Source organism: Rhamphochromis sp. 'chilingali' (assembly GCF_963969265.1).
Source record: "Rhamphochromis sp. 'chilingali' genome assembly, chromosome: 14".
NCBI classification, from domain to species: Eukaryota; Metazoa; Chordata; class Actinopteri; order Cichliformes; family Cichlidae; genus Rhamphochromis; species Rhamphochromis sp. 'chilingali'.
The window spans coordinates 27,675,162-27,694,398 of NC_137941.1; the positions used below are offsets into that span (position 1 = coordinate 27,675,162).

The window sequence follows — 19,237 nt, forward strand, 5'->3', positions numbered from 1 at the left end:
CTGCACACTGCAGTTTAATGTTGCAAAGCACCTCTTTTTAACTTCAGTGGCTATTATACATGGTTATGCTCAGGATATGTCAGCCCATTTCTACTGGAAATGCCTTTTGGTTAAACTCTCAGCAAGGAATTTGCATTTGCACTGTTACATTTTTATAAAGCTTTAATGTACATAAAAACCAGCTTCTTGTTTAAGTGAAAATAAATGGAAGGTTGTCTTTTTGCGCTAGTAATGTTGTGGAGTTGTATTTTGTCTCGCATCAATTATATCGTCAGTTATATCGTTATCGCAAATTTTCAAATATATATCGTGATAAATATTTTTGGCCATATCGCCCTGCTCTACTTTCAAGTAAGAATGCTGAATGATGTGGTCATCCTGCCAGCAGGTAAAAATTCAAATTCAAATTTTATTTGTCACACACACACAACCATACACAGTATGACATGGGGGTGAAATGCTTGTAGCTGTACAATGCCCGACCATTAAATGACAGAAGAAAAGTTTTACAATATTTACAATTTACAGGTAACACGAGAGGTAACACGAGATGGAAAGTTCCCATTGCACTGCATTGCACTAAAGGCATTACCAGATACAATTTAGTTAAAGGATTTTAGTAAGTGCAATCCTGGTGATGGCAGAGGATGGCATCTTTCCGGAGGACGTAAGTGATAACTTATGTTCTCTGTAAAGATAACTGTGACATGAGTGAGAGCTGAGCTTTAAATTCACCAAAAGTCTCTAAATTCTACGTCCTACGTCCACCAATGAGATAACAGTGATATAAAAAAGATAAAACTCTTGTATATAAGAGTCAGTGCTCCCCAGGGTGGCTGTGGCTACAATGTAGCTTGCCATCACCAGTGTGTGAATGTGTGTGTGAATGGGTGGATGACTGGATATGTAAAGCGCTTTGGGGTCCTTAGGGACTAGTAAAGCGCTATATAAATACAGGCCATTTACCATTTACCATAAATTCCTAATTGCAGATGGTGAACTTTTAGCAAGAAGACCTGAAATACCTAATGTAAAATCACTCGAAGATAACCAAAATTCACCTGTTTCATGATATTACAGTGTTGCAGCAAGTTACATTAAAATTAAAACAGTTGGGTTAGAGACAGTAAATTGTGAAGTAGAAGAAAAACAAACAAAAAACCCAAATGAAGTATATCAAAACTGTGATAGACTTTCACTTTTTACATTTTTACTGACCCTGATATCCTAAGTATTCAGTTAAATTAAATTAAATGTTATTTTATAGCACCAATCACAACATCAGTCACCTCAAGGCGCTTAGTATTAAAGACCCTACAATAATTCAGCGAAACCCCATCAATCAAACAACCCCCTATGACCAAACACTAAGTTGAGAGTGGGAAGGAAAAACTCCCTTTCAACAGGAAGAAACCTCCAGCAGAACCAGGCTCAGGGAGGAGCACCCATCTGCTGCGACCGGTTAGAGGTCATCCAGATCTTTGTCTTTAAGACATTCCTGCAGTTTAACTAATTGGTGCTTATCATTTGGCTTCATGGAAAAATAAAGCTGGATATCATCTGCATAGCAGTAAAAATCATGCTGTGCCTTCTAATGATACCCCGGACCCTGTTTTCTTCCCACTGTTGCTAAGTGCTTGCTCATAGGGTGCTGTCTGATTGCTGGGGTTTTCCCTCTAATATTGCAGGATCTTTATTCTACAATTTAAAGCCCCTTGAGGCAACTGCTGTTGTCAATCGGTGCTCTAGAAATAAAACTAAATTGAATTTAAGTGGTGCGTTCAATCTCATAAATACATTTCTAGGACTCATTGCACCTGCTGTGTTCTAAATATATCCGTCAACGTATGTGAACAGTCCATATGTGAATAAATCCTCACCTTCTCTTGCAATTTAGCTTCATTATGGCTTCAATCCTAGATAACCACTTTCTCTGTCCAGCTGTGCAAACAACAGAGCCTGTGGTGTGTGCGGTCTGATTCAATCATTCGATGGACAACATGTAATAAGTGCATTTCTGCATGCCTGCGCCTCTGTGTTTGCCTTGTGTGTGGCAGCTAAAGTCATGAGAAATGTCAGGTGTGTTAATGTTACAAATGCTGACGTTGGCTGTGTGAAAAGTGCATTCAGCTGATTGATGTTTGCACACCTGGAAAGCCCTTTTCTCTGTTTGTGATATATTTTAATTGAAGGATTTAGGGTAGGATTATGAGGTCCTCTGTTTTTTTGTTCACTGCTTGACTGACAAAATTATCTGTCTGCCTGATGGTATATTTAACGATTGCGTGAAAGGAAATTTACAACTTTAAAATGATTTGCTATCCTTTTGAGGGCACTGCCCCTTTAAGGAAGTTGCTATAGATAGAATCACATGGGAAACTGATACAACTCACATGTCTGTATTGCACATGCACAGCTACAACACTGCCTTCCAGCCAGTTCTAACTCAGCGTAGAATGAAGACAGCAGCTGTAAAGCTCAGTATTTTACATATTATATCTTTGGTGTTTAGCTCATATAAAGCAGAAGAATTAAAACGTTCATTGCTGATTTATGGTGGGTTGTGTTCCAGACTGTTTCTTGGCAGGGAGTAGTCATTTCCTGGAATTGGTCAAGTAGAGGGCTGGTTACTGATCCTAGAGTGGAAACTAAACATGAAGAAGGCTATTTTAATTATTGCACACCAAACTTTCAAAGCATATTAAACCTGCTCTGACCTTTGTAGCAATGAAACATCAAATTAAGACCACCTGCTTTATGAACCAGGTAATGGGTACCAGCAATGTTCCCTCTAATTTTTCATGTGTCTGAGCGAACACACAAACTCCCTGAGCGGTCCCTTGGACTACTGTGAGCAACAGCAGACGTGTGCACTGTGGTCACACCAGCATCGAATCCATCCAAGTTACATGGTTTATTAAAATAATCAAATTACAGCATTTGCATTTATGTTAGACTACTTTTAATTAACTGCTTTAGCCCACTTACAATGAAAATTAAAAAAAAATCTAGTCATTGACCTGTGTAGTATGTTCACACTATTGGAAGTAAAAATAACTTGAACTCCAAAACACAACTTAATTTTTCTTTTTATATATATATATATATATAAAGCTCTGACTTGTATTATGAGTCTGTGGTCTGGGAGCGAGTCCTGTAACTCTCTGTCTGCAAAATACAGTATATAATGACCAATGTTGGGCAATTAATTATATAGTTACTTCTTCAAAAAAGTAACTGAGTTTTGTAAACAAAGTTTTTTGCAGCTGTTTACCTAAAAATGCAGCCAAGACGTTTTTTTAAAATAAACATTTCAAACTATTTACAGAACAATCAGCTGTTCTGCATCAAATTTGATGCCACACAAATTATTTGTGCCACTCCAAAAAATTATTTCTGTCCACTATGAGATAAAGGAGAACAACAGCCTGATACCTGCAGGCCTGACAACAGGAGATGTGTCACTCCTGTAACACCTGTAACATTCAGCAGTCGCCTCATTGTTCTGACGCACACAAGAAAACTATTGACTACACTACACACTAACTACACAAGATTTGCACTAAACATGGCGAACCTCTCACATCTCAAAACACCGCGTCACTCCTAAAACTTCCCCCTTCCTAAACAACTAAATACCATGTTGCCATATCATCTTTTGATTGGTCGACATGGTACATTTTTCGACGAATAGGAAAGGGTTGGTTTTTTTGGTTTCAACTTTGCTCACAGGCGGAGAGCGTTTTCCTTATAAAACACCATTTTTACCGTTTCTTCCCTCAGTAAATATAAACAACGATAGTATTCAGGAAGAAAACCAAACATTGCAGATATTTTTATCATAACTCTGGTTTTACGTGGCCTATCAACTCAATTTACAAACTGGTATAAAGTCCACACTTTTTCCATCAATTGCTCCGTCTGTCCTGCTCACATCTCCAATGGTTGTACACGTTGTCATTAATGTGGCTTCACTCCACATCAGCCGCTTTGCTAGCTAAAACACCGGTGTCGGCACATAAGGACGCTGTCATAGCCTGTCAACGACGTTGATTAGCTGCGTATATACGAATGTGAATCGCATCATTGGCTGGACTATGGGATAAGGTGGCATCGTTCTAATCCCATACGGGAGCAGCCAGTCACTTACTGACTAACACTGCAAAACAGAATTGTTAAAGTTTTAATTTCAATTCAGGTTAGATTTTTTTTCTGTGCGCAGAGACCGTGCCAGCAGTGTGCAATTGCACACGCGCGCAGCTTAGAGGGAACATTGGCTGTATCCCAATTCAGGGTCTGCAGCCTTAAAGTACGCAGCTTTAACGGTCCACAAGGGCCGCGTACTCAAAGACCATTAAGGCCGGAAGTGCGAGGCTTGTGAAATGGGACGGTCTAGCCTCCGTCGCGCTGCCCAGGTTGCCTAGCAACCATGATACTAACATCTGGAAACGTTTCATACAGCATTGTTTGACAGAAATGAAGGAGAAAATCTTTTGTTCATTTGTTTGTTTCTTTCTACATGAGCTTTGATCATTCTCTGTAAGATTAAGCTCAGCTATTGAACAGCGTATATTTTAAAGTAAAGGCTTTAAAACCAAGTTAGTACAAACGTCACTAATGTCACATAACTTTGCCGACATGTGGCCAACAGTAATGTTTTAATGTTCTTCGTTAGTAAACATTTGCACATAAATAAGTGACATAATATTCAGTACTTACTTAAAGTTTACTCTTCGGGTGCCCCTCATCCACTGTTTTTTTTTCCGGCAACATTATCCACACCCACCGCCGCGCTATGCATTCTGGGATATGTTGGGTCACGAAGTCTACACGTCCTTAAAATTCAGGGAAATGAAGGACGCATTTGAGGGCCGCATTTCGAGCAGCCTTTGGATTGGGACAGCCTTTGTCGCGTTGCTGTGACGTAATCGGCCTTAAAATGCGGCCTTTAAGGCTGCAGACCCTGAATTGGCTGTGTCCCAATTCAGGGTCTACACGCTTGAAGTACGCGCACTACGCGTACTACGTACGGTGCGTACTATAAGTACGAGAAGTGCGGAAGTGAGAGGCTTGTGAAATGGGACGGTCTTGCCTTCGTCGCGCTGTTCAGGTTGCCTAGCAACCATGATACTAACCGGGAGAAATGTTTCATACAGCTTTGTTTGACAGAAATGAAGGAGAGAGAAAAAAAAGTTTTTTTGGTCATTCATTTTTGTCATGACATCACTTTGATTAGTTGAGTATCTGAGGCTGAGACCACAGGACTGTAAAACACGATTGTTGGGCTTCACTTCTGTACTGAACAGTCATTTCAAGATTAGTTAGTAAATAACAATTAGCTAATGTTGTTCATGAGACTAAAATCATCTCACTGTGGTAATGTAAATATAAAATGACCAATATTATAGTATTGTCAGATTATCATGAGATATATCTCTATCTATCTATATATAGATACAGTGGGGCAAAAAAGTATTTAGTCAGCCACCGATTGTGCAAGGTCCCCCACCTAAAATGATGACAGAGGTCAGTAATTTGCACCAGAGGTACACTTCAACTGTGAGAGACAGAATGTGAAAATAAAATCCATGAATCCACATGGTAGGATTTGTAAAGAATTTATTCGTAAATCAGGGTGGAAAATAAGTATTTGGTCAATAACAAAAATACAACTATATACTTTGTAACATAACCTTTGTTGGCAATAACAGAGGTCAAACATTTACTATAGGTCTATACCAGGTTTGCACACACAGTAGCTGGTATTTTGGCCCATTCCTCCATGCAGATCTTCTCGAGAGCAGTGATGTTTTGGGGCTGTCGCCGAGCAACACGGACTTTCAACTCCCGCCACAGATTTTCTATGGGGTTGAGGTCTGGAGACTGGCTAGGCCACTCCAGGACTTTCAAATGCTTCTTACGGAGCCACTCCTTTGTTGCCCGGGCGGTGTGTTTTGGATCATTGTCATGTTGGAAGACCCAGCCTCGTTTCATCTTCAAAGTTCTCACTGATGGAAGGAGGTTTTGGCTCAAAATCTCACGATACATGGCCCCATTCATTCTGTCCTTAACACGGATCAGTCGTCCTGTCCCCTTGGCAGAAAAACAGCCCCATAGCATGATGTTTCCACCCCCATGCTTCACAGTAGGTATGGTGTTCTTGGGATGCAACTCAGTATTCTTCTTCCTCCAAACACGACGAGTTGAGTTTATACCAAAAAGTTCTACTTTGGTTTCATCTGACCACATGACATTCTCCCAATCCTCTGCTGTATCATCCATGTGCTCTCTGGCAAACTTCAGACGGGCCTGGACATGCACTGGCTTCAGCAGCGGAACACGTCTGGCACTGCGGGATTTGATTCCCTGCCGTTGTAGTGTGTTACTGATGGTGACCTTTGTTACTTTGGTCCCAGCTCTCTGCAGGTCATTCACCAGGTCCCCCCGTGTGGTTCTGGGATCTTTGCTCACCGTTCTCATGATCATTTTGACCCCACGGGATGAGATCTTGCGTGGAGCCCCAGATCGAGGGAGATTATCAGTGGTCTTGTATGTCTTCCATTTCCTGATGATTGCTCCCACAGTTGATTTTTTCACACCAAGCTGCTTGCCTATTGTAGATTCACTCTTCCCAGTCTGGTGCAGGTCTACAATACTTTTCCTGGTGTCCTTCGAAAGCTCTTTGGTCTTGGCCATGGCGGAGTTTGGAGTCTGACTGTTTGAGGCTGTGGACAGGTGTCTTTGATACAGATGATGAGTTCAAACAGGTGCCATTCATACAGGTAACGAGTGGGGGACAGAAAAGCTTCTTACAGAAGACGTTACAGGTCTGTGAGAGCCAGAGATTTTCCTTGTTTGAGGTGACCAAATACTTATTTTCCACCCTAATTTACGAATAAATTCTTTACAAATCCTACCATGTGAATTCATGGATTTTTTTTTCACATTCTGTCTCTCACAGTTGAAGTGTACCTCTGGTGCAAATTACTGACCTCTGTCATCATTTTAAGTGGGGGAACTTGCACAATCGGTGGCTGACTAAATACTTTTTTGCCCCACTGTATATATATGCTTTAAAACCAAGTTAACACTGAAAGTACAAACATCACTAATATCACACAACTTTGCCGACATGTGGCCAACAGTAATGTTTTAATGTTCTTCGTTATTAAACATTTGCACATAAATAAGTGACATCATATTCAGTACTTACTTTTGACAGTTCACTCTTCGGCCGCTCCCTTCTGCCGTGTTTTGCGGCAAAATTATCCACACCCACCGCCGCGCTATGAATTGTGGGATATATGGGACCACGAAGCATGCACCGGACCACGCTTGATATTTGGGGAAATCAACGGTGCATTTGGAGTATGCATTTGAAGTACACTTCGAATTGGGACAGCCGTCGTCGCGTGGCGGTGACGTAATCGCACTTAAAATGCGTACTTCAAGCGTGCAGACCCTGAATTGGGACACAGCCATTGGGTACCAGACCTCTAGGGTTCTCTTGGTATCTGACACTTGCAGTGGATCTTTTAGGGCCTGTGGGTGGGGCCTCCGTGAATCTGATCAGTGATATGAATTATGCTTAATTAGCTCAAGATATGGGTGGACTGCACACTTTAGACTCTTTGAGTTCAGGAAGCTGTTTCTGAGGCGCTTCATCAAAATTTAAATGAAAAAAAAGTCGTTCACTTAATGCATAATAAAAATATAATATGTAGAATTTGGGAGTTTTGAGTGGAAAAGCAACTTTTTTTACAACAGTTCTCATTTTTTGAGATACACTAGTACACACATTTTTTGGGTGGTTGCAAATGTAAATTTCCAATAATGTTAGTAACAGTCAGTTAAATGGTAAATGGACTGACATGTATTAAGCACCTTTCTACTCAATCTGAGCACTCAAAGCTCTAATTTTCATCATTATAAAAATCAGGACCTAGGTAACCCTAGGTCCAGTTATCCTCATCACCTGTTTCCTGACAACACACACAAAAGAGAATATTCTTGTGTGTAAATTTCAAGCTATTCTGTAATTGCTTGTCAGTATTGCTCCTCAGTTTGTTGCTCGTAAAAACCAAATTAGTGTCTGCATGTTGAGAACATGAGATTGGGAAAATGTAATTGCAGCACATCTTGTAATTGTCTCCCCCTGCGGATCAATATGTAGCCTCATTGGGCTCCTATTCAAGTGTCTCACTTGTCACTCAGACACTATTGGATTTTTTGTTTGTGTTCCTGTGAAAAGAACATTGTCTGGGCGCAGACACACTGAGACACATGGAGAAAATCAAATGTCACACACTGACGGTGTGATTTGTCTCTCTGAAGAACATGTTCTTCAATATTCTTAGAAAGCAGGTTCTAATTTTCAATTTAGGGCATAACATTTTTTTTAAAGAAAAATATTTTACTCAACATTAAACAACATCTCAGATTTATCCCTTTAAAAACAACTACACCCCTCATGTGTAAAAGATGACATAATTTTGTTAACACCAGTAGTGAGAAGATAAATACTTTTATCTGTTTATGGCATTGTAAGATACAAACTAACTGCTAGTCATTGTTATTTAGCAATAAGATTGGACAGCTGGATGTAGCCACCATAATGTCACCAACATGTTTATGAACTTCTGATTTATGATTCCAGTTTGGCCTTTTTTTCTCATTGCTATATTGTTTTTTTTCCAGCGTGTATGATCATATTTTGTTAACTGTAATTACTGCTAGCATATAAAAAAGTAATAATAGAAATTCATTCATCACAAAAACTCACAAACTGGAGCACTGACTCTCTAAATAGTTGGTAGAAGAGTTGGTACAGTTAACGACACAGTAAGTTTGGATCGTTTCTACTTGTATCTCGTTTTGAATCACCCCGAATGTGCATATTGATTTGTCATATTGTTTTAAACCCTCATTTGTGTTTTACCCGTGCATTCTTTGCTGGTGTTTCTCAGGCTCTTCTTTTTTCTGACGGCATGCTGTATTTTTTGTTCACCCTCTGCAAGTGCATCAAAATAACTTTTGTTTTTCTCTATCTGGCATTTGGGTTCTCTTTTTGCTAAAAATATCAGAGCAGGTAATGTTATGTGCAAAATAATTGCATTACAAATGCTCCAAAAAGCACCAACAACACAAACATGGTTGACTGGTCTAGTTACGTGAATACAGTGAACTGTGGTGAAGCCTAGCAGGCAAACAGGGGCCTATTTGTCCGTACTCGTTTTTGGAGTGGGCATTTGAGCGACTGCAAATGAGACATGCAGTTGCAGCTAGAATGAAACAGCTAGTGTGTCTCTTGATTTTTATAGCTAAAAGCTAATCTGCTTACAAAATTGCTATGATTAGGGATGTTCCAATACCAGAAATTTAGCAGATGATACTAACGCACATAGAATCACATACTTACTTCTCTACACCCAATTTAATACCATGGTTTAAAAAAATACAAACAAACAACAAAAACAGAGTGATTATCCCATCTCTGACACAGTGATGGCAGACCAGTTATTTAAAATTTTACCATTATAGTTTGTTGACATGACACAGACTAAAATGTTAGGATGGTTGCAGAGTAGCCTTGTAACGTTACTATGAGGTATGATGATCATTACATAATGTTAGCCTAAGCTTTTGTATAACAGTAGCCATTGCGAAACATAGCTGATTTTGCAGTATGATAAATTGCACAGTATTTCCATACCTGACTCTTATACCTTTTTTTAATCAAGGAGTCAGGGTGGCGCCATCACAATAGCTGCACTTTTTTTTAAATATTTCCACGTGTAGGTTTTGCTGTGCCATTTGTACTTTTTCCTGTCCTTCTGCAAGTCCTTCTTCTTCTCCAGCGAGTAAGAGTTGACACAAACTGCAGTTGTCTTGGCCAATTCCAATTTCTGACTTATTTATCTATGTATGTCTGAATTTTGCAGATTATAATTTTTATTCTAAGAACTATAACTGAGAGCATATACATACAAGTAAAACGAAAATGTTCTTCAATGCCTATTAGTATTATCATGATAAAAAAGTTACTAAACTAAATTTCTCACAAATTACAGCATGTTATAGGCTACACAGATAATTAACTGAAATGAGATTTTACCTTACTAAAAAAGCAGAGCTTGTGGTTACCTCTGAGCAATGAATAGCTTATCTTCAGCCACTTTGTCTTTGTTAGCGTCTTTAAAATGTCCACATTCAGCTGGGTCAAGGTGATTTAATGGGGTTCCCAGTCAAAATATCTTTGTGGAATGCCCCACCAAACTTGGATTTCACACTTGGAAAGTCAGAGCAGATTTACATACCACAAGTTAGCGATCCAAGATGCTGGCACTGGATGTAAAAAGTAGTAAAACTGTAAACTTTTAACCTGTACTGCAACTGTTGTGGGGTTTTTATTGACTTACTAAATAAGCCATCTCAGTGCACTGAGTACTTTCTATCAGTCTGTCCATGAATGTGTTTTTTAGCCGCTTTGCTAAGAACCGAAACAAAACAAATTTTCCCCAGCTTCTTCTGGATCGCACTAACTTAGGAGCGACATCACTCCAGAGTTCTGACATGTGAGTTCCAAGATATCTGGAACACAACACAAGTGTCTGAATAGGTTTGTTGTTCTGTACGAACTGTACGGTTTATTGTAGGATCTACTGTACAATATAAAGCGTCTGCTGTTGTGATTTGGCGCTATATAAATAAAATTGAATTGAATTGAATTGAACGTTTTCAGGGTGGCCCCCTTATGGTTTACTTTGGCAAACGTTGTGTCTTCACTCACTTTAAAGACCATCCACACTAATGATGCATCTCTTACACGAACACGAGGTATAGTTCTGAAAAAACAAAACAACTAGGTGCTGTCACATTTTTAGAATTTTGGTATACTAAGCATCAGTTCTAGTGACATCTCTAGTGTGAATCTTCTTATCTAACTGTCAGCTAGACAAGAAGACAGGCGATAGACTGAAAAGACAAAAAAAACAGTGCCATTTAGGAGTTGTTAGTTGATTCTGAGCTGAATGTCTGTCAGCTCTCATCTGGTGTAGTTGAGGGCTGTTAATGTGATTGGGACTATTAAAACTACGAAACACTGGGGGGGGAAAACATGGCAAGAGCAATTAGAAGTGAAAAGACAAATGGCAGGTGGTAAGCCAGAGGTGGAATGAGGGAAAGTCAGATGATAGAAAACAGCAAGCAGCAGAAAAGAGATAAAAGCAGGAACAGGAAATGGCCAAAGGAGTGCAGTTTTGAAACATTCACTACAGTCACAATCACACGCTAGATGGACAAATATCCATTACTGCCACCCATTACTGATAAAAAGGATGTTATGTGTTGAAGATTACAGGTTTAGTGTAGGTAGAGCAGCTATTATGGCACAGGAATCGTATTAGTTCTCAGCCAGATTATTTAATTCTTGGAATGAATTAAATAATCAGAGACAAGAAGCAGAAGCTGAAGCTGCCTGGTTTACATGGCCACACCTATTCCTGGTCATAACCCATATCCTGATTTTGTCATGTTTTGTCATGTCATGGAAAAATGATGTTAAATTAAACAGAGAGAAGCTCATGTCCACACTTAATAAACAGGGCATGACTGTGGCAAATCATAGGCAACCAGGCAGACTTTGTCTTTTGTAGGGTAGACCTGGGTTACAAATGGGCTTGCAGGTGAGCAATAGGTGGGCCCCTTATGAGAAAGCAGATTGGATATGTAGAAGGGTGTCACCTGACATTGAAGTGAGCTGCTCTGCAGGGATTGTGGCTGAGCTTAGTTGTGGCAGCTTTCTGCAGTACCTGGATTTTTGTTTTGAATGAGTGTGAATTGTACTGGGAACGTTTACTTTCAGAAACCGTGGGAGACAGGCTGATATCTTTATACACAGACACACACACACACACACACACACACACACACAGTATACAAATACGGTTTGCTCCTGCCAAGTGACCAAATCTTAACAATTACTGTTGTCAGGGAAACTGTGCCTGCCACTGTCTCTTTTTCCAGCACAGAGGGCAGAGGGATGAAAAGAAACGTGTGTGCTCCTCATAGCTGTGCAAAAAGCTTTGGAAACTTACTCCACTCTATCAAATAAGGTCCAACCCATAAACAAGTAGTCTCAAAACTTACGTTAGACTCTGTGTCCAATAAAAATATAATGTAACAGTTAGTTGTTTTTTCCCCCCCCCTTTCAAATGTCTCAGAGACACCAAGCAATTAGGTCAACCAGAACCCTAAGGTGCTGTGGTGGAGAGGAGAAAGGCAGTGGTGGGAAATCAGGGGAGAAAAACATATACAGGGATTTTCTGGGAGACAAAAACAGGAGTACAGAGATGGGGAAAGGAATCCAACTGCACTGGAGCGCACAGCAGAGGAACCAATTCACACTGCATTATAGCTCTAAATTGCGCTGCCTTATGTTTGTTCACATGCTTTGTGTATATATATATATATATATATATATATATATATATATATATATATATATATATATATATATATATATATATATATATATATATATATATATATATATATATTAGTGCTGTCAATAGATTAAAAAAAATTAACTAACTACCCATACGGAAAAGAAATATAAAAAACGTATAAAACCCATATGTTAAAGAAATATAAAAAACTTAGAAAAGATTTGCATCAGCTTTAGTTTGCTCCATATATAGTGAATCATATAAGGCTTGTATGATTTACTCCTGAAAGTGGCCACTTTCGGGTTACTTTCATACATGATAATAAAGTGGATCACATAAGGATCATGTTAAAACTAAGTATAAGTTATATAAGGAAAGTACATGTCAAAGTATGTATTCCATAGATGTTCCATATAATATTTGCATAGTTTTTAGTACATAATTGTCATAAAGACATATGCTTTACATATATGAACAAAATCTGTTAGATAAATTTTTTTTATATGTAAAGTAAATGTAGTTTGCAGGGCAATAATCTCTTTTTTTTAAATGCTTTTTATACATATATTCTAAGAATATGTTAGATTACATATGTTTTCACTTTATGTTCCGGCAATACATTTTTATGGTAAACTATTCTTTTTTTTACATTTTTCTTCTAAGAATTCTTAAATCTCATCTCATAAAAAACCTATAAACTTAATTATTAATTTTATACAAATTAACATTACTAGAAAAAAAAAATCTATCACATATGAAAAAGACAACAGTATCATTTGCCCCTGCTTGACCAACATCAGTTAAAAACTAGCAATGCAAAGACAAACTCGTAAGCCAACATAACTTTCTTTGACAGGTCGGCAGTCAATGTATTGTAATACTGAAGAAAACAAAAACAAAAAACATGAATACTGGGCAATCTTTAAATTCAATTAACTTTTATTATTCTGATATAACAGTCACATACTAATATTTCACAGAAATATTTAACCTAATCTAAGCTCTATTGTTTAAAGAGCATGCTAAGCTGCATACCTTTTGCTGCAAATTTGTGGAACTTTTACCTGCTAACATGAGTAAAACTTTGGAGGGCAAAAAACCTGCCCACTTAAAAAACAAAAGAAACAATCTATCTTTAATAGATAAAACATGAATTGGCATTATAATAACATGCCAAATGAGACATCGAAAGTCAAGTTATGGGGATGCTGTGACAGAGACATTTTTATTTCTGGCCCGGAGTTCTGTGATCTTGGCATTGATTGTAGTACCAATGCTGGAAGGATGGGTCCCAGGCCACTTCTCAAGGGTTGCACCTATATATGTACAAAAATGCAGGGGGGGGGGGTGATGACAAGAACAGAATTAGTAGTGTAAAAGAACCCAATGATCTTAAACAATAGTGCAATGATCCTGCATTAATCAGTCTTAATATCTAATGGTGCCAGCTTTGAAATTTGCAGACGATGCATGGAGCGGTTCACTACACTGACTACATTTACATACAGCCAATATTCAGGTTATGGTCGAGTTAGGCTCACTATTCAGGGTTCTGAAACATTCGGAATAACTCATTCACATGCATGAGATGAGAGAGTCACAGAGAGCCAGACGGCACATACACAAAGTTCCTCTACTCAAAAGACCAGGATTCCGCGGGAATAGAACATGTGCAAAACACAAATCCATTTTCATTCTGATGGCGATATGCCGATAGAGGTTTTACATGACCCTTTTCTCACAAAAATATTTGGTAACTCCAAGATTTATATTTGGATTTTTGCCGGTATTTTAAAGCCATGTGTGACCGGGTTATTGCTAACATTCCAGTTTTGAATGGGTTATCGGCTGCATGTAAACGCAGTCACTGAAATACATCAAATGCAAGAACATCCAGAATGTAAAATACTTATCTACCATCATTTGTTACTTTGTAGTTGGACAAACAAAATGCACCATAAAGGAAATGAAAGGCCTACAGAGAAATCTAAGGCCTACAATAGTATGTCATGAAAAGACCATTCATTCATCTGGATATAACTCAAAAAAGATCAACTAGAATCCTCTATTTGGTGGAGGCCTTTCTTCATCAACAATAATATATGCATAAATGTTAAGAAGATATTCTTCATATGTGTGGCCCTTGTTTTTCATTGGTCCTTTGTTATCTTTAAATGCCAGAAGTGTGGACAACTGCGAAAACATGCCATAAAAAGCTAAAAACTTACTGTAGATGGCATCCAATTTATTTTTGTCGAGCGGTAAACGTGCATGTCCTCTGCCTCGTTTTCCCCCTCGAAGATTGCTCACTAGCAATATTTCCACAGGGAAGACTGCTGTGAGCAGATGCCTCACAAAGGTTGTAGATGAATTTGCATTAGTAGCATAGGCCCAGGCCAGTTTCTCTACCATGACTCCAGTCCCAGGATAAATCTCCACCTGTTCCAACAAAAAGACATTTTGATCAATATAAGAGACGTAAAGAACAACTACATACCTTTCCAGACTTAAAACTCTGTTTCTCGTCTAGTTTTGAAGGCAGTGACATTTATGTATATTCCCGGAGCCGTCGTTCACCTGCAATGTCCGGATGCTAAGCTACTGGATTGCAAAACTTTTTTCTGCATCACTTGTTACTCGCACAGGCATTCCCATGCAAAAGTGAAGCTTTTGTAGAAAAATTGTAGTTTGCCTCTGCTCCACCAGGGGCTGGCTCTAAAACAGAGTCAATCCCCATAGACTCCTTTGTTAAGAAGGGAAACTTCACAGCAGAAACACAGTCAATGAATTTAACACTTGAATTAGATCCATCATACTAATAAGTAGAGTACCAATTTAAAAGTTTTGACATATTTTCCCATTAAATCTAATAGGAAAGTCCGTCAAAACTTTTATTGGTATTGTGTTCAAGGTTGGATCAACTGTAAGTAGAAAGACAGTAGATCCAATTTATGCACTTCATCTATTTATTCTTTAAAATTCCATTACCTTTGATGACTGGGATTCCTTTGTTGATAGAATGACAGATGCTGGTGTTGAGAAGGATGAAGTAGATTTGGGAGGGGGCAGCAGCGAACCATCTGATGATGAACCGGGCGTGGACTGCGGAGAAATCTGGGGAAGCTCAAAACTGGATCTCTTAAGAGGTTCAGCCAAATTAATCACCTTTTTCATCATCTTCATGAGTTCTGGCACATCTATATATAGTAAATGAATAAAAAAATGATTACCAGAATGGTTTATACATAGGCTAGAGTGACTTTTTCAAATATATTGGCTGTTTAATTGTTAAATTAGTGATAGGAAGTGATACCTTGGACAAGCAACTCCTTCAGTTTATCATTCTCTTGTTTCAGGTCTTGGATCTTCCGCTTTAGACCAATTACTGTCTTTTTTGGACTTTTTTCACCATAAGCGACTGAAGGTGGTGAATGACTGTACATTGCAAGGAATTCCTGTGCAGGGTCTTTCTTTGAAGGAGCCTTTGACTTCTGGACATGAAAAAAGATAGCGAGAAAGAAGAGGAATTTACATAAAATAGTCAAAGCTGCCATAAAAGTTATGAATCTAAAGTGTAAAGACAACAGATTCAATAGCTGTGCCACAAAGTGTAGGGTGCATACTTCAAAGAGCTGATTTCTTAGCCACATACAGTACCAGTCAAAAGTTTGTACAATTTTACAATTAAATATAATGGGAAAGTGTGTCCAAACTTTTAACTGGTACTGCACATCACAGAACTGTAACTAGGCCTGTTCCAAAGATTGGGCTCATTTGAATACAGTTAAAAAAAAAAAAAGTTTACCATAATTCAATTTAGGTGGCTACAAGTGATTTTTTCCTTTAACAAATCCTGACAATCATTGTATACAAATGACCTTTGTGTGCAGTAGAATAGGGGGACCACTGGTGGAGTTCCTTTTCTTAAATGTAAATACGTTTCAGTTTTAAAATTATATCTGATCTGAAAAAGGTAAAAATCAGTAAAATATATATTTTTTTTTAGGGAAAGAGAAGTACTACAGTCATTGCTTGTTGACAGAAATGGTGTGTAACATAATAGAAAGATGGTGAGGATGTTCAGACATAACCAGGAAATGCTACTTGCAGGCTACACTGTCCCGTTTCATAAGGCTGTAGCCTGCATAGACTCCATCCAATGGTAGATGTACAATACAATAGTGTCAACTTTTTAAAGGAGCCATCACCTAAAATGTTTCATTTTCCACATGAAAACATGTATATAATGGTTTCCTAATGACTGACACTAGCCTAGAAGCCAATATTTAAAGATGGAGTGTTTAGATAACATGTAAAACACGGATACTACAAAATGGTTCCAAGTGAAATGTCACCTTGAGTTGCAATGGCTGCGACAGAATCAGAGTCTCATTTGGATCGGAGTCATCAGAATCATCCTGATAGTTTTCAGGATGGACAGATACCCTCTTGGTCAGGTCCTCTGGTTCATTTTCCTTCAGCAGTGCATTAATTTTCCGAGCTGCCTCAAAACGAGTAGCTAGAGCACAAAGGAGGAAACAAAAAGACATTACAACAATCCCCTCATTACTCCACAGGTGTTTTTTTTTTTAAATCACCAGACTATGTCCTGTTTTCAGGTAATTGCAGTAATGAATGTTATTTTTTACTCCTGACTAAAAACACAACTGAACACTGGAATGGTTCTTCGACCTGTGTGAAAGAGAGAGCTAACAAAGAAAAGAGAACATTTGTATATGGGATAGAGAAAGAGAAGAAGAAGACAGCAGTAACAGTGTCTAGTTTTGTGTTGAGTTGTGATTCACATAGTGCATTTAGCAAAAAAACAAACAATTCCTATTTCACAGAATTTCCATACATGTGAAACATAAAATATACAACTATTCAACATCTAAAAGCAACCATCTCATTAGTCAGGGGTTAGGGTTAAAAGGAGTAGGAGCCACATTTAGGAGATTTACTGTGTTAATATGTAAACTTTTACTTAGAGCAGAGTAAAGACGAGTGATAAAATACAAAACTGTTGTGACTTTATGTAATGTATACTTAATGTATATTAAGTAAACATGTAGTACAGTCTTCAGCTCCCTGGAAAAACGAAGTAAGCACATGACTTTAAAGAGTGAATTCAGTTTTTCTTTAGAGAACTACTTTCAAGTAGAGAAGGACATTCTACATTTCAAATCATTAACAATTACTTACCAGAGACAAAAACAACAGTGCCCCTGTAATGTGGCCACCCTCCTCGCTGTTTCTTCCCATGGCGCCATTCAATAACTGCCGAGTAAGTGGAAATGGGATTCCCATGATGGTCCATCTTGGAGTCATCATACCCCCGTATGTTAACAGTTTTTACTTCACTAAGCTTTCCATAGTCCTCCCCTTCACTCCACTGCACCACTGCAAACTTCCTCTCCTCGTGTTCTGTAGTAAATGAAGGGGGGAGGAAAAAAAGAATTGCTTTTTCCTAGCTAGAATGCTACAGGCTATATGCTAATAAAGGCTTTTTCTTATCAAAAAATATTCTATTTGACATGGTTTCTATAGGCATACTTTTACCGTTTGAACCATTTTAATGACACCAAGTGCTATGTCGCATGCATAATTCTCTGAAGAGAGCATTTCCACGTTGGTCACTTGTTTCTATGTGACCCGTAAAACATCAAACCACTTTTAGCAAGCTATTAGCTTAAGCTAAGTCATTCAAATTCGAAAACATTTAGGCGACTTACCTCTGATATTAGTTTTATTCGTCTCCGTAGTCTCCATCTTTGCAAGACACACTTTATTAGACCGATTTCCCGCTTGTTGTTAAATTACGTAAGGAAGCCGTTACCTGATGAGGACCGTGTGAGGTCTCGCGGTGAAAGCTGGCCACCTGTACGCTGCAGCATGGCCCGCCCTACTTTGCCTTTGATTGGTGTATCCTCATATTTGACCGTACACTTAACCAATCATGGCACTCACAGCTGAAAACAAATTTTTGAGTTCATGCTCTACGTCAGTATTTTCTCTATTTGGCGGTAGAATATGTTTTTCACAGATTATAGACTATACTGACATTCCAACTGAGTTTTGTAACTTAAGAGCCAGTGATGCCGAAAAGAAAACATTATAGATCTGACACAAGTGAAATAGACTGGATGCGGAAAAACGTTCCTTCACGTACTTTGACCAGATGGAAAAAACGGTATGTGCACCTTTGCCAATAAGTTAATACAGTTGTCAGTTTCTGTCATTGTTATGAAAGCTACAAGAATTTATTAATTTTTTTAGAAAAATCGACAGAGCTTTGACTGACATCGGACAGCACAACACACAACAACAAGTAAGTGAATGTATATCGTTAATGTCTTATCAGCTACCATAGTAGCACTTGATACAAAGTGTTTGGGTTTTAATACTTTGGTTAAGTGGAACATTCCAGTTCTAATTTGACACCCATAACTTGGCTTATATTTTTGTGTTGTGTGTACTAAGTAGGTTAACAAACTAATAATTCCATACACTTACATAGATATTTATTTTCAATGATAAGTTATGCAACATAATTTATTGTGTTTGCCAAATGACTGATAAATTCTGTTTAGGTTAGTTATGATAAGAAAATGCAAAGTATTTGAGAATCTAGACTATATTCATAATGTTTCTGCATTGAAAGTAATCTGAAGTGCTACTTAAGTAATTGTGAGATGATAAATATAATTTAAAAAAATGTAGTTTTTTACTTAGAAGACAACCTCTTTCATTGTGTTTATTTAAAGGTCAATAAAAACATTAAGAATAATAAC

The 19,237-nt window shown here is 38.2% G+C and overlaps 2 protein-coding genes across 3 annotated transcripts in view; one reads left to right on the forward strand and one right to left on the reverse strand.

Moving 5' to 3' along the window:
* Window positions 1-19,237, forward strand: part of LOC308410023 (amine oxidase [flavin-containing]-like) — a 64,103-nt gene that overhangs the window by 7,897 nt on the left and 36,969 nt on the right. The window lies entirely within an intron of this gene.
* On the reverse strand, window positions 13,368-19,131 carry LOC308409637 (uncharacterized protein). Of its 2 annotated transcripts, none has more exons than XM_080902540.1 (7): window positions 18,179-19,131; window positions 17,649-17,763; window positions 16,802-16,965; window positions 15,760-15,937; window positions 15,435-15,643; window positions 14,675-14,885; window positions 13,368-13,762 (listed from the first exon to the last, which is right to left on the reverse strand). In XM_080902540.1, the coding sequence occupies exons 2-7, from the start codon at window positions 17,761-17,763 to the stop codon at window positions 13,644-13,646; spliced, it is 996 nt and encodes a 331-aa protein (XP_080758666.1). In that variant the 5' UTR covers window positions 18,179-19,131; the 3' UTR covers window positions 13,368-13,643. The 2 variants fall into 2 exon arrangements, with proteins under 2 accessions (XP_080758666.1, XP_080758665.1); XM_080902539.1 differs by having other exon boundaries at window positions 17,649-17,870.

Bases quoted from the DNA above. Each gene is read 5' to 3' on its own strand.
- LOC308409637 (XM_080902539.1), bottom strand. From the start codon at position 18,215: ATGGAGACTACGGAGACGAATAAAACTAATATCAGAG. The intron at 15,938-16,801 runs GTGACATTTCAC...TTTCATGTCCAG, and splicing joins CGCAGCCATTGCAACTCAAG to AAGTCAAAGGCTCCTTCAAA. The intron at 14,886-15,434 runs GTAATGGAATTT...TTGTTGGAACAG, and splicing joins AGGAATCCCAGTCATCAAAG to GTGGAGATTTATCCTGGGAC.